The sequence below is a fragment of the Lissotriton helveticus genome, chromosome 4_1 (genome assembly GCF_964261635.1).
Source record: "Lissotriton helveticus chromosome 4_1, aLisHel1.1, whole genome shotgun sequence".
NCBI classification, from domain to species: Eukaryota; Metazoa; Chordata; class Amphibia; order Caudata; family Salamandridae; genus Lissotriton; species Lissotriton helveticus.
This window is the reverse complement of record NC_136063.1, coordinates 554454697-554479079: the sequence shown is the minus strand read 5'-3', so window position 1 is coordinate 554479079 and position 24383 is coordinate 554454697. Positions and strand designations below refer to the sequence as shown.

The following is a 24383-nucleotide window of genomic DNA, read 5'->3' as shown; positions in this document are numbered from 1 at the left end:
TACTGCCTCACAGTTATGCTGGAAGGGGGAATGGGTAAATAGGGGATACTCTGAACATCTGATTGAGTTGTCCTACACTTGCTCCTTGGTGATCTGATGTACCCAGCCATTATCATTCATAGCTAGTGGAGTAGATATATCTAGTAAAGCATATTAATACAGCAAATAGCTTATTCTATTGAGCTGGTAATAGATCATGGGTGGGGGAGCGGGGGCTGAATTGATGCGATATGGGATTGGCTCTGCCTTACACCCCTTTCACAATAAAATATTAGACCCTTGTTAGAAACTTGTTTTGCGCTGGAAAGTAGTCCTAAAGTAACACAAAGTTGTGCTATGTGCTACTTTGCTTTACTTTAAGGGGGTGTACCATGGATGGTAGAAGGGCAAACCCCATAGGTTTTGGCATCTCTATCTATTAACATTGGTAGACATGGATTTGTGTCAAAACATTATGCCTCCACAAGGACGGGAAAATGTTGGATAAAAGGTTTTTTTTCCAAATTAACCCGACTTTGCATGTGTGCTCTACTGTGCAGCACACATACAAACTTGCAAAAATATTAAAATGTGTCAAAGCATAGAATTGTGTACTAGAAGGGTTTCCTTGGGGACACCCTTTCACTTTGGTGCAATGGTGTGTGTCTGTGCTGCAAGGCACCAAAAGTGCACCAGGTGTGGGGGAGAGAGAAACAGCGCTATATTTTAGAAGATGTGACAGTGTTCTGCTTTCTCCCTTTGACTCAACGCAGCACAAAAACTTCGGTTGCTGCTCTGCATTGCATTCTTCTTTGTCAATTTCTTTATTATTCGCCGTGTTGCCTGCCTTTCTCATTACCAGTTATCAATAAAAAATGCTTGGATTAAAATATATTCTCTAACTAAATGACCACAAATGTATCTAAACACTTTCCCGAAGAAATTATAGACTTAAAAAAAAAAGATTACACTAATTTTCTAAAAATAAGAGTAGGGTCAGCCATATGAGGAAAATGCCTCTAACTAAAAGGGCCAACAACTCTGGCAAGCCAAGCATACTTTTTGGTGGCCCACTGACTCATGGCATGCCGATTATTGAGGGTCTTACTGCCCAGAAGGTGCCCATATCTCCCTTGCTTGTGTTGTTCTGGCTGTACACACATGACTGCTCTTTGAATACATGCAAAAGTGAAAAGTGGCCCGTAAAGAATATCATGGTTTGTCAGGGAACATTGTTCTTCTTTCAAGCATGCTTTCTTAATGGTACCTGGACATTCTCTGTAGCCTTTAGAATGACAATTTCTGCTCTTGTGCAGAGAATGCGTCCCCGATGAAAACTTGAAAAGCCACTCCATAGATGCTGCTGTTCTTCTTTGTAAGAGGATGGGAACAGTGGATTGGTGCAGATCTTTACTACAGATACCAACTAGGAATGCACTTACATCTATATCAGGTTTCTTGGCAAGAAAGAGAAACCAAGAGTGCCTGAGTGTCTCAATTGGCATCTCTCATTTCAAACTTACTAGTTAATGTAGAACAGAGAGACCAGACCAATACAGAAGGAGAAGGGTTATCGTAACTACAATGGCCAGCCTGGAACTTCCTGAAACCTTATGCTTCTAGCACCTCTCCATAAGTAATACCAAGGCAGAGAAAGGGCAAGTGGGAGTAGGAAAGAGGGGGCTTTACCTATGTGACTAAGGAACCTCCACGCAAAATTAATCCTCAATCTCAAAGTAGGCACTTACTCCAAACTCTCAGCCATTAAGGACACTGATTTTAAGGATACTATTTCAGTAAATGATTTTCACCATTTTAACAGGCTATGTGCAAATAGGAAACAAAATTGTAGCTTTGGCAAATACGAGGGGATTTTAATAGTGTGCAAAATACCCAAAGGAATAACTACAGAGTCTATGGGAATACTGGAGTGAGAACACTTCAATTTACCATAACAAGAGCATACGTATTTCTCACATAACGTTTTCAGTCCTTACAGTAAGGCACTATGCACACCTGTAATACTTTAATGGTTCAAGTTACATTTTAATTTTAATCTAGCGACCCTTGACCCCACAAGGTAGGTCGCTCCCCCTCCGCACAGCACCGCCTGTGTGTCCCTGCCCCAGCTGCCCCTGCTGAGGAAGTTTGAGGCCCTCCACCACCCGCAGGCTACCACCTGCGCCTCATCCCCGGGGCCAGTGGTAGGCCGTAGGTTTGTTCATCTTCCGCTTTATTGTTTTATTGTATTGCCTGTATTTCATTGTTGTGTCTGTGACTGCTGTTGTTCTGTCTTCCCCCGCTGCCTGTTCGTGGTCTTTGCCTGTTTTCCTCCCTCTGTTCCCCTCACTGTCCCCTCACTGTCCCCGTGTCTCTCAGCGTGGTTTTTCCTTTTTTACCCCTCACTGCCCTCGTGTCTCTGCCTGGTTTTTCCTTCTGTACCCCTCGCTGCCCCGTGTCTCTGCCCGGTTTTTCCCTCTGTACCCCTCGCTGCCCCCAGGTCTCTCAGCCTGGTTTTCCCTTCTGTTCCCCTTGCTGCACCCGTGCCTCTCTGCCCGTTTTTGCCTCTGTTTCTCAGCTGCCCCTGTATTCTTATGCCCTTTTTTCCTTCTGTGCCACTCGTTTTTCCTGTATTTCTGTGCCCTTTTTGCCTTCTGTACCACTCGCCTTTTCCCTGTATTTCTGTGCCCTCTTGCCTTCTGTGACACTTGTTTTTCCTGTATTTCTGTGCCCTTTTTGCCTTCTGTGCCACTCGTTTTTTCCCTGTATTTCTGTGCCCTCTTGCCTTCTGTGGCACTCGTTTTCCCTCGTTATTTGTGCCCTTTTGCCTTCTGTTCCCTTCATTGTCCCTCACCGCCCCCGCCGCTGTGTCCCCTGCGGCTCGCCCCCCTGACTGCCCACTCGCTGCCCCCGCCTCCCACCTCCCAGCTGCTCCTCCATCCCACCTCCCCATATATGCCGGCCGCTGCACGAGCCTAAGGCAAGCCCGTCTGCGCGCGTCCCCGCCTGGACCGCGCCCAACGCCCGAACCCATGGCCCCCGCACCCACCACGACGACTGCCGCCACTACAACGCCAGCACTCTGCACGCTCTCAACTCCGGACGGACCCACATCTGCTTCAAGGCCGCCCCGAAACGCACACACGGTCCCTTCACCTGCCGGAACTGCAGCTACACCATCCTCAGAGCCGACTAACCACTCGCCAAGAAAGACCCCAACCACCTCCGATGCATACTACTGAACATCCGCTCTGCACACAAACACGCCGTCGAGCTCTGGGACCTGCTCGACACAACATCCCCGGATGTCGCCTTCCTGACAGAGACCTGGTTGAACGACTCATCCGCACCCGACATCGCCATAGCCATCCCAGACGGCTACAAGATAACCCGCAGAAACAGCATCAGGGTCTCGACTAGCATCGACGACGCGCTAAGCACTGCCAAACACATTCACTTCCAGATCCACACAGACCCTAACTCTACCCTCAGAGGTACCCTCATCTACCGACCCCCGGGACCCCGTCCCCAGTTCAGCGACTCCATCGCCGACTTCATCAGCATGCACGCCCTGACCTCCACCGGCTACATCTGCTCGGAGACCTGAACTTTTACCTTGAGAACAACAACGACAACAACTCCACAACCCTGATCGATAACCTCGCCAACCTCGGACTGAAGCAACTCGTCACAACGCCACCCGCACTCCGCCGGCCACACGCTCGACCCCGTCTTCTCAAGCCCGCACGTCTCCGTCAGCCACACCACCGAACTCCTCTGGACCGACCACCGATGCATCCACTTTGCCTTCCAGAAACCACCACACACCATTGCACCCAACAGATCCCCCGCCGCTGCTGGAGCAAAATCACCGAAGACCAACTACATGTAAACCACGCTCTCAGCCCACCCACCGAACCCTCCAACACCTATGGCGCTGCCCACAGCCTCAGACGCTGGATCGAGGACTGCGCCAACACCATTGCCCCGCTGAAGAAACCCGCCCACAGAGATACCAGCAAGAGGGCCAGCTGGTTCACCCCAGAACTCCTTGCCTCCAAGCAAGCCTGCCGGACACTAGAGAAGGAATGGCACAGTGAACAAACTCCGGACAGCCACGCAGCACACAAGCACGCCATCCACAACCACCATCACCTCATCAGGGCGGCCAAGAGGACCTCCTTCAAAGATCGCCTCAACAACAATGCACACAATAGCAAGGAACTCTTCAACATCGTGAAGGACCTCTCCAACCCCAGCTCCAACACCAAAGACATCCCGCCGTCGCAAGCCCTGTGCAACTCTCTCTCCACCTTCTTCCACCGCAAGATAGCAGACATCCACGACAGTTTAACACCCAGACAGCCCCAACAGACAGCAACACAACAGACCCTCTGCACACCATCGACCATGACCTCCTGCTAGCCTGGGCCAGCGTGAGTATCGATGACACCATCAAAACCATGAGCACAATCCACTCCAGCTCTCCGTCAGACCCATTCCCTCACCACGTCTTCAACAAAGCAAGCAGCTCCATCGCACCCCACCTGCACAACGTCATAAATCTCTCCCTCGAGACCGCGATCTTCCCAGAGAGCTGGAAACACACCGAGTTCAACGCCCTACTCAAAAAACCTAAGGCAGACCCAAGAGACTTCAAGAACTTCCGACCCATCTCTCTGCTCCCCGTCCCGGCCAAGCTCATCGAGAAAATCGTCAACAGACAGCTAACCCGACACCTCGAAGAAAACAGAATCCTGGACCCTTCCCAGTCAGGGTTCCGCAGCAACTACAGCACCGAGACTGCCCTCATCGCCGCCACCAACGACATCAGGACCCTGCTGGACAACGGTGAGACCGCAGCACTCATCCTCCTAGACCTGTCCGCCGCCTTTGACACCGTCTGCCGCTACACTCTACGCGCACTCCTCCACACTGCAGGCATCAGACAAGGCTCTAGAATGTACCACTTCCTTCCTCTCCGGCAGAATCCAGAGTGTCCGCCTCCCCCCATTCCTGTTCCAAAGCCTCCGAGATCATCTGCGGGATCCTCCCTCAGCCCGACACTGTTCAACATTTACATGGCCCCCCTCGCACACATCGCCCAACAGCACGACCTCAACATAATCTCCTATGCCGACGACACTCAACTGATTCTCTCCCTCACCAAGGACCCCATCACCGCCAAAGCCAACCACCACGTAGGAATGATTGAAGGCTGTCGCCGACTGGATGAAGATCAGCCGTCTGAAGCTGAACTCGGACAAGACGGAGGTCCTCATCCTCGGCTCCAACCCTTCAGCCTGGGACGACTCCTGGTGGCCGACAGCACTGGGTGCAGCCCAGACACCCACTGACCATGCATGCAACCTGGAAATCATCCTTGACTCAACGCTCTCAATGACCAAGCAAGTCAAAGCCATCTCCTCCTCCTGCTTCAACACCCTCCGCATGCTCCGAAAAATCTACAGATGGACCCCGACAGATACAAGAAAAACAGTCGCCCAGGCCCTCGTCAGCAGCAGACTCGACTACGGAAACGCCCTCTACGCAGGAGCCCCGACCAAGCTTATCAAACGACTACAACATATCCAAAACGCCTCGGCACGACTGATCCTCGACATACCACGATACAGCCACATCAGCCCCCTCTTGAGAAACCTGCACTGGCTCCCCTTCAACAAGAGGATATCCTTCAAGCTCCTCATCCACGCACACAAAGCACTCCACAAGACCGGCCCAGCCTACCTCAATAGACGGCTCTCCTTCTTCATCCCCAGCTGCCAGCTACGCTACGCCGACCTCTCACTAGCCACCGTCCCGCACATCTGAAGAACAACCACCAGCAGGAGATCCTTCTCACACCTCGCCGCCAAGACATGAAACACCCTCCCACTGAGCCTACGACAGACCCAAGACCTGCTGACCTTCAGGAGGATACTCAAGACCTGGCTGTTCAATCAGTAGCGCCCCCCCCCCCAGCGCCTTGAGACCCTCACAGGTATGTAGTGCGCTTTACAAATAATTGATTGATTGATTGATTGATGACAAAAATAGAAGTGACAAATAGTCTATTGGTCTGCCATGCAGGCCAGGTGTTTACTTCTTCTCAGATGTACGTGTTATCTTGTGCTGTAATGTTATGCAGTTTTAGTGCCAAGTCTCCCACTATCTTGGTATCTTAGAAGATAAATTGATTAAAATAAATCAGGATTTTTCAAAGCAAAATCAACTTTTCATTTCTATAAATAGACAGGGGAGGCTCCTCTACTATGGTGGAGGAGCGTCGCCCCACTGCTTTTAAGCAGTGCACTGCAAAGGAAACATAAAATAATAACTTTGAGTTATTATCATTTTATGTTTCCTGTTGCTTTGCGGGCGGGCTTTTGGGCGGGGCTGCTCTGCCTTCTGAGCAGGGCAGGGGAGGAGTGGTTTGCCCACTCCTGATTGGGAAATGACTGTTTGGATGGTCCTCTCGGGCCACCCAAACCAGTCATGCGCATTTTCCCCGTTCTCCATGCAGGCTGCATTATAGCCTGCATGGAGAACAAGCTCAGGCCCCCATTCCCTGGTTGAGCGTCGAACAAGGACACTCAAAACCAATCACAACGCTGCATAGTAGCGTTGTGATTGGTCAGGGGAGCCTGGGTGCTAACCAATCACAATGCTGCATTGCAGTGTCGTGATTCGTCAAGGAGCCTTTTCTGTTCTTCCTGTGCCTAGGATTGCAGGAGCAGAGACGCAGGACCGGTGTGGCTCGGTTAGTGTTTCTTTTATTGTTATTATTTTTTTACTTGTTCCCACATCTCCCCTCGCGACCCCCCGTGCGTGCCTGCACCCGCCCTGCCACCTGCGAACCATGCTGGATGCCACTGTAAATTGATGCAGTGGGTCCGTCGAATAGAAGTCTATTGAGGCAGTCTCCGACACGGATAATTATTTTATTCTTTGATCTGCTACTGATATACAATGTTTGCAAATCTGCAAACCTATTTTCCATAGGCTTCTTTTAATCTGGATTAATGTGTGCTTTGTTCCTTTTGCAACAGGCTTTAGTAAGAACTAACAAGTTACTGATTACACAGTGACACTACACAATGGGTAGAGATAAAATAAACATTGTAAATAAGCTATTAGTTGTTGTTAGACCTGTTGTCCTTAGGGTGGTCTTCCCCCAAACATTTTGCTTTTGACCTCCACGCTTTGCCCTATCTTTTTGTTGGCCTTCGGACTCTGGACACGTTATCACTGCTAATCAGTGCAAAAGTTCATGTGCTTCTTCCCTAACGTGTGTAATTGGTGTATTCATAATTGATGTTAGACCTGGCATCTTTTGGAGTGGCTTCCCCTGTCTTTTTGCTTTTGACCTCCTGTTTTTGACTGTTCTGAGCTTCGTTTTTGCTTGTTTTAGGACTCCTGACACTTTACAACTGCTGACCAGTGCTAAAGTGCACGAGCTCTGTGTCTAAAATGTAATGGCATTTGGTTTCTCCATGATTGGCAAATTTGATTTAGTAATAAGTCCCTAGTACTGTGCACTACATGTGACCAGGGTTTGTAAATCAAATGCTGCTAGTGGACCTGCAGTACGGATTGATCCACCCACATGAGTAGCCCTTCAAACATGTCTCAGGCCTGCTACCTCACAGTCTGTGTGGGCAGTTTTAAACTGCCATGTCGAACTGGCAAGTTCACCTGCTTGCCGGGCCCAAACCTTCCCTTTTACTTGATACTTTAAAAGTGTATATCTTGTGAACCAAGGATTGGATTTTTGTTGTTCTGGTGTTGTTTTATTCAGTAAAGAGTATACTATTTTTCAGTGCTGGGTGGAGTCTTTTTGTGGTGTTTTAATTGTGTTACTGTGGGTGTGTATTGCACTAATACTTTCCACATTGTCTCTTTAGATAAGCCTGACTGCTCTGTGCCTATCTACCAGAGAGTGAGCACAGGTTATCGTCTAGTGTATATCTAGCTTATCCTGACTAGGAATGTGGTTTCTGCTAGTCCAGGATGCATACCCTGACAACCAGAAACCCAATTTCTAACATTGGTGAGGATAGGACTTGGGTTTGTTCAATACCATATAGTAACTCACTGTTCACAATAACTCTGCAAAGACCATTTAGAGTTATTTTTTCAATCCTCCCTGATTGGTCGTGTGATTTTTCTTGCAAAATTATGTCTCAATCTGGAGAAGCTACACCTGCAATTGCACCTGCACCTGAAGTTTTGGAATTTGATCTGGCCAGGTTAGAATCTTACACTGTGGCTCAGATGAAGAGTGTTAGCAAAGATTTTCAGTTCTTCATGAGAGGCTTCACCCAATAGGTGGAACTACAGAAATCCTTGAGGGCCTGGGCAGAGTCCCAAGTTTCAGGGGATGACAATCTAGATGAGGAGCAGAAAATTCCTGAGGAGAAGGGTGACATGATATTGGAGTCTGAAATAGCTCTGGAACTGCCTGTGGAGGGGGCCAACAACTTGCGTGAAGCAGTAGTGGTTACCAGAGCAGGGAGCAGTGTCTCCTCAAAGAACCTGTCCCCAGGGGTGCTGGAAGACAGGAGAGAGGAAAGAAAATTAAAGTTTGGCTCGTTGAGACAGGAGGCTGGCCATGGAGAAGAAGAAACTTACCCAGGGGCTCAAACACAGAAAGCTGGATATAAGTGCCCTAGGAACAGTATTGATGGCAGCATAGCTGCAGTGTCTTCACAGGAGTCAAGGGTCAGAATACCCAAGGATTTGGTGCCTAGACACATGAACAAGTAGTTTGCATTCAATGATGTTGCACTTAGAGTGCACAAGGTCCCAGAAGAGTTCTGGGGTGATAGTTCATGGAGGTACATGCCCAAAGTGGAGGAGGGACACTCTTCTTACACTAGACGTGGGGGCCCAGAAATGCTAAGCTGCTATGAACACCATCTTGACGAGTAAGTTTCAGATGATACCTAAGAAATACTGACAGTGGCTCATGGCTAGTCACCAGCTATCCACACAGAGCTGTGTTGATGGCTTAGACCATGCTGGTAATGCACTGAAGGCTGGTGAGGGGCAGCAAAGTAAATGATTGTGAAGGGCTGTACAACTTAATTTTGAAGGAGAACATGTCTGATATTTGTTTTAGAGCGGCACCAACATCTAGTGGATAGTAAGTTTACTAATCCTAGGAATCTTGCTAAGGAGGTGGAAATCTGTGTCAGCACCAGAGTGTGTTTAAGAAAGCACCCCAAAAGGGTGGTCAGGGTCAGAAGAAGCAGGGGAAAGACACAAAAAAGGAATTCTCTTCAGGCCCCTATAACAACACACAAGGGAAAGGCTTTGGTTCTCATTCTCATTCCCAATCTGGCCACCAGAAAAAAACTACCCTGACAAACGTCAGCAGCCCGAGCCCACTAAGTACTGTCAGTACTATGAGTATGGACACTACAAGGGGGATCCCAAGTTTCCAAAACGAGTTCCACCTCCCACTGTTGGAAAGGCTCCAGTGGAGTTTATCCCAGTTACTGTGAGAGAGTTTAGTGGAGTTTCCCTAGTGTCTCCTGGTGACAGTGAGATGGTTCCTAAGATCTATATGCCATCAAATACTACAAAGCATAGGCAGTGGGTCACAATCAGTGAGGCTCTGCGGGATACCGGAGCCAGTATGACTATGGCAAGGAGTCTGTTGCTTTCCCCAGAGTAGTTCATTCCAAATGTATTCCACCAGGTGTGGTGGCTGACAACAGAGAGCATGATGCGGACACAGGAGACACGCTCCCTGTTAGGAATAAGTCTTAGAGGTTGTCAGATAAGGTGATGTCCAACATTAACGCTGAAGTATCCAAAATGCTGGAGTAGGGGGTGATAGAGCCCTCCAGTAGCCCCTGGTTCAGCCCTGTGTTTCTGGTACCAAAAGCTACGACACCTGAACTGAGGTTCTGTGTAAATTATCGAGGGCTAAATTCTGGGGCTGAAAGGACAGAACAGCACAGGTACCAATAGAATGTGGATGCACCTCCTCCAGATCTCCGTATCTCACCATGCCTTGTAGCATTCATAAAGAAGCTAAAATTCCTCATGTTTTAAAAACCTTTTGATTATAACAAATGGATTGCAGAGGCCCTAGACTTCACTCAGTTTCCTTACTTGCCAGCCTCTGTGTCCCTCATATGCTATTGTAGTTGGCTGTTACCCATGCGCGTTGTCTCTCCCCATCCTCATTCACCACAATTTGTAGCTGCCTATTTTGACCCTGCATTTGTCTTGTTTGTACACTTACTATTCCTGTGTATCTGGCATATGGGTTATTTTGTACTGAACTCTAGAACCCGTGAGTCACGTTTGCTGTACAGAAAACAGCACAAACAAACAAATAAAAGAAAACATTTCTGTTGCAGAAAAAGAAGCTTGGCTTGTTTGGGTTTCGGAACCTTTATATACAAGAGCACAATAATCTGAGATGGCATTTAAAATGACATTTCCTGTTGCCATCAATACGCTGTAATACTAACAGAGAAAAAAGAAAAGGTGGCAGACTCTTTACTGCTATAAAAACGTGAATTGCTACTGCTGCAAATCATTACTATTGATTAGTTCCAATTTGAGCTACCAAGGATAAGCCTAGCAGCTGAGAGATATTTTGATGAAAGCAGGTCTCTTGTCAAAGTCCATTTCGAAAATCTGAAGCAGCATCTGTTTTAAAGCCATAATATTTGCTTGTTCTAAATGTATTGTTTTAGTGGCAATGATAATTTGAAGAAGGAGAAACACTTGTTTGGAACCTTAACACAAGTGACCTCATTACAGATGAGTTAGAAAGACAGGTATTACAGGCGGCTGAAGGCCTTCGCTTCCCAGGTTGAGAACCCGCAGTGAAAGATTCTATGTCCTCATTGCAGTCATACATATCCCATGGAAGGTGCAGGTTAAAGAACTTGGCTACACCCCGGAAGTCAAGTGGTCAAATTCAGCAAGCATTCTGAAGCACTGGATTTCATGGTGAGCTTAAACAAAACCAAATTGCAAAGTTGAAAGTCACCAGACTTCGAAACCTCACACATCACTGTGGATGGATCCATTTCACCCTCTGCAGCATCGAAACACTCTTATAGCAAGCTTATTTAAGGGTCAACTGAATGAAACACTTAAAGAAAAAGCACTGGCAAAGCCAATTGGTCTCACCTTTGGACCTATTGGCTTTACCAGTGAGAATTAGTGAGAATTAGCTATGCTGTACAGCATCCTTGACGCTGTGCAGCATGGCTAAAGCATTTTTTTTAAATGGACGCCAGTGGCCCCTTCATTATTCTAGGCAAGCTCACCGTGCATGTGCTCCTAGAAAATTTAATGAGCTCTCTTTAAAAAATGTTTTTAACAATCCATGTTGGATTGGTACCTAAAAAAGAAAATAATGCCAGGGTGCAATGCAGAAGCAACATGGGGGATGCAGGCATTTGGGGAAGTGAGCGGGGGGGGGCGTGAACAGTGGACATAGGTATAAGGGAACCAATACAGGGGATGGAAACAACATGGGAGTGGCAGACAAGCACACAAGAAGACAAATTAGCATGGGGGACCATAGAAGCTCACAGTGATACAAAGCAACACAGACGGGGGAGCCTGGAAGTAAATAGAGAAACAGAGCAACATAGATAAGGAGGGAAGCAACAAAGGGAATGGGAAAAACATAGGCAAAGATAGATCAAAACGGAGACAAGGAGCCCAGAAGCACACAGTGTGACAGAGCAACACAGAGAAAGAGATGCAGAGAAGCACACAGCAAGACAAAGGGCAGAGAAGCACACGAGGGAGACAGCTAAAAAACCCACGTACATTGTAGAGTACTTACCTAAAAAGAAAAAACTAGCACAAATAAACGAGCAGTGTAAGGGCACAATAATGGGCACACGCTCCAGGTACAGCTCCTGACATCAAATGAGAAGCAAGCAAATGAGAGTGACAATGAGGCCAACGAATGGTAATCTATGAGCTTCCTGAGGTGTTTCTGGGTGATGCCTGCATAGCGGGCGTTGCTATAGTCGAATCTGCTGCTGATGAGTGCGTGGGTGACTGTCTTTCTGGCCTCAGTGGGGATGTATCTGAAAGTCCTTTTGAGCAGGTGCAGGGAGGGGAAGCATGATGAGGAGACAGGGTTGATCTGGCGGTTCATCATGAGCACGGAGTCCAGTATGATGCCAAAGTTTTGTGCGTAGTCTTTTGGGGTTCCTAATGCAGCGGGCCACCAGGAGTCTTCCTAGACGTAGGTGTCGGTCCCCATGATGAGGACTTCGGCCTAGTCCGAGTTGATCTTGAGGCAGCTGTCACTCATCCAGGTAGCGGCGGCCTTCATCCCATCGTGGAAGTTGTTTCTTGCGATTTTGGGTTCATTGGTGAGGGAGAAGATCAGCTGGGTGTCATCAACGTAGGAGAGGATGGTGAGTCCGTGGTTCCTGACTATGGTTGTGAGGGGGCCATGAAGACATTGAAGAGGGTGGGACTCAGGGAGAAGCCTTGGGGGACTCCACAGCCGATCTCCATGGGTTCCGTGAGGAACGGTGGAAATCTGACTCGCTGTGTTCCAAGCCGGGAAACCCTCAGGGTAGCTGTTGCGCCATATAAATGCAATAAATAAATAAATAAATAATTAAATAGTGAGGAAGGAGCGGATCCAGTCCAGGGCTTTGTCACGGATGCCAGCGTCATGGAGTCTTGTGTTTAGGGTGGGGTGAAAGACGGTGTCGAAGGCAGTTGAGAGGTCAAGGAGGATGAGGGCTGCTGTTTCTCCCCGGTCGAGGAGTGAGCGGTTGTCATCAGTGGCGGTGAGGAGGGCGGTCTCAGTGCTGTGGTTGCTTTGGAAGCCAAATTAGGAGGCGTCCAGGATGTGGCTTTTATGAATTCGGAGAGTTGGGCATTGATGGCCTTCTCAGTGACCTTGGCTGGGAAGGGGAGGGGAGAGAGTGGTCTGAAATTCTTGAGGTCTGTCGGGTCGGCGGATGGTTTTGTCAGCATAAGGGTGATCTCGGTGTGTTTCAGTCATCGGGGAAGGTGGTTGCCTCGATGGAGCAGTTGATTGTGTGGCGTAATGTGGGGATGATGGCGGTGGCGGCTCTGTGGAAGATGTGTAATGGGTAGGGCCCAAGAGTGTTCTGGAATGAATGATCTTCATGGTCTTGAGAGTGTCATCTGTGGTGAGCAGGCCCAGTTGAGTAGGATCTGTTGGGGAGTGGCGGTGTCGCGTGTGGAGTTGGCGGGTATGATGGGTGGGTCTTGGCAGTCGAAGCTGTCGTAGATCTGCTTGATGTTTTGGTGGAAGTAGGTGCTGAGTTTGTTGCAGAGATCTTGGGAGGGTGGGACATCTGTGGTCTCCCTGTTGGGTTTGGCGAACTCCTTGACAATGGCAAAGAGTTATTTGCTGTTGTGTTCACTGGCGTTGATTCTGTCTTGGAGGGACATTTTCTTTGTCGTTTTGAGGAGGAGGTGGTGTGTGGTAACGGCGGCTTTGAAGGCTGCATGGCCTTCTGGGGTTTTGTTGTTCCTCCATCTCTTCTAAAGCTGTCTACAGGTATGTCTGTACTCGTGGAGGGCGGCAGTGAACCAACTGGCTTTCATGAAGTATTGCTTGGTGGGTGCTTTCTTGAGGGGCGACAGCATGTCCGAACAGTTGGAGATCTATCGGTGGAGGTTGCGAGCTCTGATATTGCCGTCTGTGGATGTCGGTGGTGTGGTTGTGTTGAGGGAGGCGGTGAGATGTTCTTCAGTGAGCTTGTTCCAGTTACAGCTGGGGGTGCGGTAGAGTACGGTGGGTTTGGTGAAAGCAAAATGCAAACATTAGTGGTTGGTCGAGAGGAGTTCTGAGATGTGGCTGGAGGAGATGTCTTCGCTGGTGGAAAAGACGGAGTCCTACTGTGTGGGGCTGAGAAGTGACAAGCTGCTTGAGTCCGATGTTGGCAAGGTTCTCTAGAAGGGATGCAGTGTTCTGGTAATTGGGGTTGTCCAGGTGAAAGTTGAGGTCGCCGAGTAGGATGTAGTCGGAAGATGCGAGTGCATGAGGTGCGATGAAATCTATAATGGCGTCGGCGAAGGGTGGGCGGGGGAGGTCTGCAGACAAGGGTACCGTGGAGGGTGGTGTTGGGGATGGTCCGACCCTGGTAGTGGAGATGTTCCATGGCTGCGATAGGGTGGTCCGAGTGTGTGGTCATGCGGAGGGAGTTTTTGATGACGGCAATGCCTCCTCCTGGTCGGTCAGTGTGGTCCTTGCGGGTGATCTTGTAACCATTGGGGATTGGCTGTGGCGATGTCTGGTCCCGAGCTGGGGTTCATCCTGGTCTCTGTTAGGAAAGCTACGTTGGCGGAGATGAAAGCGAGAAGATCCCAGATTTTTTGAGGCGTGTTTGTGGAGGAAGCACGTTTTGAGGAGGATGCAACTGAGCCGGTCTGGTGTGCTGAGGGTGGACCGGATGGTGGGAAGAGCTGAAGTGCGTAGGTGGGTGAGAGTGCAGCTACAGTTTTGGCTTGAGAAGTGTCCTTGTGTGTTATTCAGTGACGCAGTGTGACAGGTGCCAGTGTTAAGGGCGAGGTGGGTGCTGGTGTCGTATCACTGGAAGGTCCGCGAACCAGGGTCCATGGCAATGGGTGCGGTCCAGGTGCGGACGGGTGCAGACGGGCTTGCCTTTGGTGCACCTTCGGCACGGCCACACAGCAGCTGCTATTAAGTAGTGGTTGGTAGGTGGAAGGTGGGAAATGTGGCGCTGGAAGGGGGTGGGGCCGCGGGGTTCAAGCAGCGGCAGGAGCACGGAACAAAAGAAGGGAGTAAAAGAGTGGAGAAAACGTTAAAAAGTAAGCAAAAATGGGAGAAAAAGTCAAAAAGAATAGAAATGCAGAGGGGTAAAAGAGGCAGAAAGAGGCAGATTCAGAAAGTCCAAGGACAGAAGGCATACCAGCAGCAGACCAAATATGCTCCCCACTAGTCCACCAGGGATGAGGCGCAGGCAGGAGCCTGCAGGTGGAGGAGGGCCTCGATCACTAGCCAGCAAGGGTCAGTGGAGCTGCACGGGCAGCAGCTAATAGGCGGAGCTGGCAGGGAGGGAAGCAGTTCACTGACCAGGTCGCCCAATGTCAGTAGTACATTAATATTGGGACCTGAATTAGTAGCCAAGCGCTATTTTTATGTTGAAACTCACCTTGGATTAATTACGGTTCCAAGTAAGATTCCTTTATTGATTGAGCCAGCAGAAGTGGAGAGAAGAAAGCCCCCTATGCCTGCTCCAGCAAGAATGGTTCACGGAGACCCAAGAATTGTCTTTTCTCATGTCCTACCTCAAAAACATGAAATATTTTTATATTTCTGGAGCCTTGTGTTTCTATTTTAATCACATTCTGTACTGGCTGAACAAGAAATTATTTTAATAATTAATTACATGTCCCCTCGATAGAAATACAGCGAGAGGAGTGGAAAGAATTGGTCTCTGGGAAGTTGGCCAAAGTTATATTTTAATTGTTGTGATGCTGGACGTCACAGCAGCACTAGGCGGTGGGACCCAGGGGGTTGGACGAATACATCCTGTGGAGCAAACGTGTCTTTTTATATTTGCAACGCACATTGCTTACCGCGCATTATGCGTCTGTGCAGCCATTTGGCTTAAGAATTAGATGCGGTTCCTTGATGTAATGCGCGTCTCTAAATTGAATCCTAAGCGCCTTTGTTCCCAAGCATTCTGTACCACTTACATTAATAGGGCCCTCCTTGTCCCTTCCAATCACCCCTTCCTCAAAGTTGAATTCAAAGAACTATAAATGGAAATTATATTTTCCATTAGGCTTTTATTTCATAACCAGGTCCCGCGCTGCTGACATTCTGTATTAAAGAGAGCTTATAGATTATACATTAGATGTTGCTAGTAAAAGCCATGTCTTGTCTTTTTTTTGCATTTTTCATCTGATGTTATTATTTTATGAGACTTCAAGCTTAGCGGCATCCTCGATCCGTGCAGCCTGGATGCTCTTGGAACACAGGCTACTTCAAAGAGATGCATAATGTGACGGATGCAAGAGAGTTCAGGAAGCCCACTTACCTTTCTGGCAGATGTAGGTCACCAGAGTCCTTGCAGTGTGAGGGTCCAGGTCAGGATTCTCCAAAGTCGGTCCTGCAAGGTCAGATCTATGCTAGATTTTGATGATAACTACATTTATCTAAGTGGGGATATGCTAAATATCTGGCATGGAACCGGCCCTCCAGGACCGACTTTGGAGACCCCTGGTCGGGAGACAGGAGACACCTTAGCCTCCTAGCCCAAATTACAAAGGCCCCTGCTCTTGATGTTGTAGCCACATAAAATATGCATGCACTTTAGAAGTCTAAGCCATTACCTCCTCTCAGGTGCGTATATCATGAATAAATAAGAATCTGTGGGGGATATTCTCAAGCTCCCATCGCCACCACAACGTCACTTTCAATGACGTTGTTGTAGTGATCGGGGCTCAGCCCTATTTACAAGGCAACGTTAAACCTTGTTAAGTGGCTTAACGCAGCTTAACGCTGCCTTGTGAATATGGCCCCCTCCAGCCTGTTTTTAGCGTGAAAGGGGCGGGCAGTGGGTGTAGCGGTGGGCGTTCCACCGCAACACCCATTGAGTTTGACGCTACCTGCTATTCACTAGGGCAGAATAAATAGGAGGTAGGTCCAAACTTAAGACCAGGAAAAATATGGTCTTAAGGTGGCGAAACAAGGAGAAATGGTTTATTTCTCCTCATGTTTGCTTTTTCCATGTGTGCTGCCTTGTGCAGCACACATGGAAAAAGCAAAGTCCCTTCCTGTACATAAACAAAACTTTTTTTTAATGTTGTTTTGTAACTTACATGTGTGCTGCATGCATGAAGCAGCACATATGTAAGTTACAATCTTGCATTTAAGTTTTGTTTATGTGCAGGAAGAGACACCAAGGGACAGCACCAAAATCTGCTGAATAGGTCAACAGCTACCTTAACACAATGGAGTTGCCAACATTCACCTGTACCCAAAAGGCTCAGGTTCCGCAGCCAATCCCTGATATCAAGGTCCAGGAAGCCATAAAACATCCCCAAGTGGAAAAGCTTGTGGTAGCGATGGACTACCCATCGAAATCTACAAAATATTTATGCCACAGATAACAAATTTGTTGGTATTAGTATTTGATGCCAGATTCCCAAAACCTTTTCCGAAGCAGTTATAGTTACCTTCCTAAAGAAGGGTAAACCCTGGGATAATCCCAGGTCATTTCGCCCAGTTAGTTTACTGAATACTGATTATAAATCGTTTACTAAAATGATCGCGACTCGAAAAATTCTACCAGCACAAAAGCTATTGAAGGATGATCAATGTGGTTTTGCCAGGGGGTATTCTTGCCCATAATACAAATCTTTAGTCCATGCTATAGATTTCTTCACAAATAACGATAGAAATGCGGCAGTCATTAGATTGACGCAGAAAAAGCTTTTGATTTAGTTAATTGGGATATTTTGTTTGCCATTCTAACCAAATTTGAGTTTCCTTTGCACTTTGTCAATATGCTTCAGATTCAGAAATTATATGATAAAGCAGAGGCCAAAGTTGTAATCTATGCGCATACCACTGGGTCAAGATTCAAAAGGGCACTCGTCAAGGGTGTCCAATGTCCCCGGTTTTATTTACTTTATTTATTGTACCATTAGCTTCCCTCGATACGTCAGAACCCTTTAATGAAAGCACCCAGGTCACCAAAGCTTACGCTGTTTGCAGATGACCTAATTCTGTTTTTCGAGGCAGATTCTCTAAACATCAAGCAAACCTTTGACACAATTAGAAGCTTCTCCGATTTAGGGGGCTACAAAATCAATAATCAAAAGTCAGAAATGTTACTGTTTAATTGCCCTGATCAGGTTTTACCTAGCGATCTCCGAATGCAGGTTTCGATATCAAACCCAATTCGCTATTTGGGCATCATGGTTTTGCATGACTTTTACAGCTCTTTTCACCTAATTATGAAGCAACATTAATCAAAGTTAAAAATATTTTAAACAATTGGCCACCTCTACCACTTTCAATAATTGGGAGAACCACACTGATAACAATGATGACACTCCCGTTATTTATTTTCATTTTGAGGTCTCGCCTGGCGAAAGCAACGCATGCGCTGCCCTCGCTAATGCGAGTACCTTTTGTAATCGATTCTGGCAAGGGCTTTCGTGCACGCGTCTGCATGGACAAAAATGGCTGCTCTTGCCATTTGTTCATAGCAGACAGCATGCGTGTGTCCGTACGGACTGTGGACAGTCCGACGCCATTTTGCATTTCGTTGTCATAGCAACGAAAATGCCTCTTCCTGTACGCAACTTGCCGGCTGCATCCTGTACGCAGCTATGGTTTTCGAAGCTGCACTCATTCTCCTTAAACGCACGGCGTGGAACTTGGTTTCTGTAATTTAATGCATGAGATAGCCCCCGCGGATTGCTTATTTCCACTCTAGAATAAATGGTTACGAAACGGGAAAATGTCACAATGTCACATGGGAGGACGGGACTTTGTCGCGAGTGATGGCCATGTTGTGGTCAGGCAAAACGCCACAGTAGACATAGTATTTTATGCCTTTATGCTTTCATCATTGACAACATGACGTCCGATCACACTCGCACCCCTAAAAACGAGGACCCTGTATGATACTGTGCTTACTTGAGAAAGTGCGTCCTAAAGTTAACTTGCGCTTCTCGCCTGACCATTATTCCCGTTACCAAGAATTGGCAGAGAGGCAGGCCAGTCCTTTCGGCGTTACAAAAATAGCTCTTCCTTCTCCTCAGAAACAGTATAAACAAATCATCAAGACAATAGTTCTGCGTTGATCAGAAAGGAAGCCGGCTGAGGACGGGGTTGAGTATTGTAGATATATTTCATATGGTGTGTGAATAAAATGAGTAATGTTACCTCAGTCAGCCCCGCTGTTGAATTCTGCCAGACCTGACCTGTGAACCCCAAGTACAAATCCCAACTGACCCGAAACAGGAGTCTTTTCAAGTACACGGATATCCTTGGCCTTCCGTTGCCAACCTAACGCATGATGGGAGTTATTTACAATCTGGGTTCGTTTTTATGTGAATCGATTTGCTTGGTAAACTGAAAGCTCACCAGGGTAGAAAGCTGGTAGAGCCTGGATCATCTGCTAATTTTACTCACGGCACATCCAGCGATTCAGTTTTAATGGCCCTACGATTTAAGGCAGTCTTTGTAATTTCCTTTCACCACAGTTCCTGACAGACCGGAACCTCGCTTTCACAATAACTACCACCAAAGACCTTACAAGTACTCCCGACGATGGCTCTACAGCGGTATTCGTCCACTTTTTAACGACACTCCTGTGATGCCCATAATCACTCCAACACATTCCTGCCCCTATGCCCTCACGATAATAGCCCCGGGCCAGAAACAAACCAGTATCTGCCAGCCCCATCCTCTACCCCACTCTAGTCCAGGCCATGTATGTACTTACTCGGTGTCTCAGTCCAGCGTCTCCCTTTTTGGGCTCTTTAGCGGTGCGTACCGGGGTACAGGTGCGGCTCTGCCCACTCCTCTTGATATTCAAGGCTGTCCCATTCAAAGTCTGGTGGGAGGGACTCTTTTAAGTAACCAGCTCTGAAGAAAGGCTCATGTTCACCTTTTCGCCGGTCCGTGACATTACAAGGGCAACTACAGTTCATCGCTCTCTGTACTGCAGGGACTCCCAAAAGTAATATCTACAGCCGGCATCAGAGAGAATTATTCATTTCACATGTACACGAGGATAAGCTTTGTTTAAAATACACTGAATAAAGGCAGTGTTAAAAAATAGCCGGCAAGTTCCTGAAAAGCCCTTCGACGCATCTTCAGGGGTAGTAAGCGCTATGTAAATGCTATTACAATTACAAGCGTGTACCTAGCTCTTTTTGTTTAACCAATGGAGAGACTTTAAGCAAGGATCTCAAATTTCCCCGGCCCTTGCGCGAACATCTGAAAATATCCAGATTTTTCCTTTGCTTTCTGGAACTCGTGGTCCTAAGTTTATGATGGGATAAACAAAACTAAACGTCATAGAAAATGCAATTAAAACGACGAACTGGAGGAGCTTCCCACAGGGCACAAGTCCTAATCAAGCATTAAAAATACAATAGGTCTCGCCTTTCATTTAGTTAAAGCCATTTGCTTTGCTATACAATACCATTAACAAAGCAAATGGCTTTAACTTAATCAAAGGTCAGACCTATTGCATTTTCAATGCTTGTTTCAAATGTCATTATTAAGGTTCCTCAAAATTACTTCTCGGACATAGAACAAATATTTCATACATTTATTTGGACAGGCAAGAAACCTCGCAGTAAATTAGAAACTCTACTGCTGAGTTTGGAAGAAGGGCCACCCCATATTAAAACATATTTTCAAGCTGCATTCATGGATTGGTGTGGACGTGTAGCTATGTTACATGACTATGGACTACATTTTTATCTCCAGCAAATTTTCTTAGAGAATAACATACAGCTGGTACCCTTTATCAAGATCCGCAGATTACCCATATGTACTAGATACAAGACTCAGCACATAATTTTATGTAGGTTCACCCAAATGAAGAAAGAGTTTCAATTGACCTCAATTTACCCCCCCGGATATATCGATACAACATTGCAAGAATCAAGGACTACATATGGATTTGCAGACTGTAAGGAGATGGGAAAGGATGGGAGTTTATCAAATAAAAGATCTATTGATTGAGGGGACGCTGAAGACTTGGGAGCAAGTTAAAAGGGGTAGAGCAGAACCACCTCTGGCTCTGTCCTTCTATATTCAGTTATGTAGTTTAGTAAGAAAATTACATCTTCCAGATGGTCAACTCCCCACGGCAATTAGCCATGCATTTTATTTAAGGGAAATGTTGGGGATAGGGAATTGGAATAGAATCCTGTAGCGGAAATGCTACGGTCAGATAGTCCCCATCACCCTGCAAAAAATACATGAGTCCACAGGATGTTGGATAGATGCATCATTGTGAAAAGTTTACAACGAATGGTCTAATAAGGCCATACGAGTGGCCAACTTTAAACGTATGGTGCTCTTTTATAAGTGTCAGCTATATTTCACCCTATCAAAGCTACAAAAAAATGTTTCCAGCAGTTTCAGGACACTGTTTTAGATGTAATCATTCTTTAGGAAACTGGACTCATGTCTGCTTTACTTGCCCAAATTTGTCAGACTACTGGAACCAGATTTTCCAATGGATTAATAGAAAACTCTCTAAGTTTAGTTTCTTTGGCAGCCCTATTTGGGATTGTTAACTTAAATTTAACAATTTGACAAAAACACAGGAGTTTGTTTTTATTGCTTCTCTAGTAGCCAAATCCCTCATTCTACAAAATTGGAAAATGCTAGAACCACCAAGATTTGAGATGAGCCAAGTTAGAAATAAAGAAAGATTGTATTCTCTACCCATAAGTTTGTCCAAATTTGGGGAGAACATTAAACTGTCCAAGGATTAACTGCAACAATGGGGTAAACAGGAATATTCAAGGAGAGCAGTGGCGAGGGAGAGGAAACCTTAGAAATATTACACCAAAGTTTCATGGGGTTGATAACGTTTACTGGAGAGCTAAAATAGGGAACATAAGATAAGGAAAACTGTTCTTTCTTAACTTTGCAATATCAAATGTTTTTAGGACAGAAGGTTTTTATTGCAATAATCAATTATCTTTGTTGTAATGCTATTTATTGCTCTTGATTTTTCACTTTTGTGTCATCTGCCTATGATTATAGTTATAAATAAAGCTTTAAAAAAATAGATTTAGCCACTCACCCACCCCTAAATTCAGTTGTGTTCTTCTGCAGGTGTCTAGACTGCCAGTAAAGGTAAGACAGTTTGGCAGTTATCTGGAGTTTGGCAATGGAAATGTCTGATGATTGCAAGAAGCACATGAAAACCTAGATAATAGTCCACTGTGAGCAGATGCAGGGCTCTAAAATTAGAGGTGAATATGCCAATTTACTATATATATTTACACGTCCTATGGCACTATTATGAAATCAAACTTAAGGATATTCAAACTGGAAGCTTCCTAAAACCCTCCCCATGTGATTTTTTTGTTGCAACTTGATTTGAAAATGTTTGTGGCACAGATCATTAATGCAGTAGTCTGACTGATCTGATGAGCAGACACATTCATTTTAATATAAGGCTAAGATATGTATATTAAGGGCAGCACCTTAAGGATTTATGTTGTTGAGCATACATATTATCCTTTATCAACATAATCTTAGAAGACAACACAGAAAATCACTTTTTTTAAATCATACAACAAAAAATACATGGTGCCAGCTGTGTAACATGATTCACTGAATTCACTGAATTCTTCTCCTCACCCTAACTCAACAAATTATAAATCAGTAAATTAACTAATAAATATTTATGTAGAAGAAATGATAAAGAAAAGTAAGTAACAAAACGAAGAGGGTAACACGGGTGACGCATTAGAGTAGAAGAGGCGATACTTATGCATACAATTCATCAAAAAAATATCTGTGTGCGATTTAATTTAAAAAAAAATTCAATTTCACTACATCAATTGATCACTTTTTTTTAAGGAATAAATCCACTAGGGCACTTCAAACCAGATGTCCACATAAGGTTTAGTTTTGAATAGAAGTCCTATAATTTGATTGAATAAATTGGTCAGGGTGGTGCTTTATTTGGGGGGCGGAGGGATTGGGGAGATATTTAGCACCATACATCATATTGAAGTGTTTGTTACTCTAGAGTGAAATTCAGTGCATTACACAGTAATGATATATATATGAAGGTTAGTCAATCATGTGAATTGAGCAATGTAAGATAAGGGGATTGTGTTTGAATTCATGGCATTCGAGGTGTTTGTCACTACATTGCCATTTGCCATGCTAAATGCCACTCGACGACTCGACAAAGAACTAGACTTGCATCCCTGCAAGTGTTTATAAAAATGATTCAGTCAATATGTTTTTCCAGATCTTAATATTGTAGGATTGAATGTGGTGCACAAAAGCACATCGTGATACTACTATTACCACATCTGTGTTCATCTTTATAACTTGCCAGTGTTATAGATGGAGAGTAATTGAATTAACCAGATGCTATTAACTAGTAAATAGAGAGATCATTCCTTTACAGATCCAATAACATTGCATGAATTGTTCATCAAGGCCCTATATTATCACCAACACTATTCAACGTCTACTCGACACTTCATCCGAAATGCTAGATGCCTGCGAGATAGATCATAGCATATAGGGGGACAATACTCATCTCTATCTTATGCTTAAAGAAGAACGCTTGTGGCTTAACAAATGTATCACGCTGACTTTTGCAAGTTTGCCACAGGATGCACAAACCCTGCCTATGTCTGAACGGTAAAAAAGTGGAAATCAGGAACCTGGGGACAGTCAATCTAATCGAACTACCTTTCTCCTGCCCTGAGTCTGTGGGCTCTTTACAGCTGCCAGTGGAAAAAGCTTCCAACTTTTGCCTGGTCTTAGACCATGAATTTTCCTTCACACTTCAAATAAATGCTCCAAATCTTCTTTCAATCATCTACATCTGCTAATACATGTCCTTCCACTCAGCCACCTCTCTCAAAGAATAGCCTTAATCCTGACCCCACCTCAATCATTGGGATAGCCTTTACATTAGCCACTCCAATAAATCACTGTGCTACTCGGCTAGGTTGTTCATCCCTTATAGGCCATCTGAAATACTTTAGCAAATCAATCAATCAATCAAGACACTTATAAAGCGCACTACATACCCGTTAGGGTCTCAAAGTGCTGGGGGGTGGGGGAGGGGTGCTGCTACCGATCGAAGAGCCAAGTCTTGAGGAGTCTTCTGAAGGCCAGTAGGTCTTGGGTCTGTCTTAGTTTTGTTGGGAGGGTGTTCCAGGTCTTGGCGGCGAGGTGGGAGAAGGATCTGCCGCCGGCAGTCGTTCTTCGGATGCGAGGGACTGTGGCGAGGGCGAGGCCTGCGGAGCGGAGCTGGCGGGTGGGGGTGTAGAAGCTGAGCCGGCTGTTGAGGTATGCTGGGCCGGTGTTGTGGAGAGCTTTGTGCGCGTGGAGGAGGAGCTTGATAGTAACCCTCTTGTTGACGGGGAGCCAGTGCAGGTCTCTCAGGTGGGGGGTGATGTGGCTGCGGTGGGGGATGTCGAGGATCAGGCGTGCTGAGGCGTTCTGGATGCATTGCAGCTGTCTTAGGAGCTTGGCCGACGTTCCTGCGTAGAGGGCGTTTCCGTAGTCCAGCCTGCTGGTGACGAGGGCCTGGGTGACTGTTTTTCTCATTTCGGTGGGGATCCACTTGAAGATCCTGCGGAGCATTCGGAGGGTGTTGAAGCAGGATGAGGAGACGGCGTTGACCTGCTTAGTCATGGAGAGGGTGGCGTCG

At 46.4% G+C, this 24383-nt stretch overlaps 1 protein-coding gene across 4 annotated transcripts in view; it reads left to right on the top strand.

The window, feature by feature from the left end:
* The window catches only part of KCNB2 (potassium voltage-gated channel subfamily B member 2), a 1207953-nt gene that overhangs the window by 757124 nt on the left and 426446 nt on the right, over positions 1-24383 (top strand). For 3 of the 4 annotated variants that reach the window (XM_078687150.1, XM_078687151.1, XM_078687149.1), the window contains one exon: positions 21809-21829. The exons of the other annotated variant lie outside the window; for it this stretch is intronic. In XM_078687150.1, coding sequence (XP_078543276.1) covers positions 21809-21829 — 21 coding nt within the window. The remainder of the gene's footprint in view (positions 1-21808; positions 21830-24383) is intronic. 4 annotated transcript variants of the gene reach the window in all.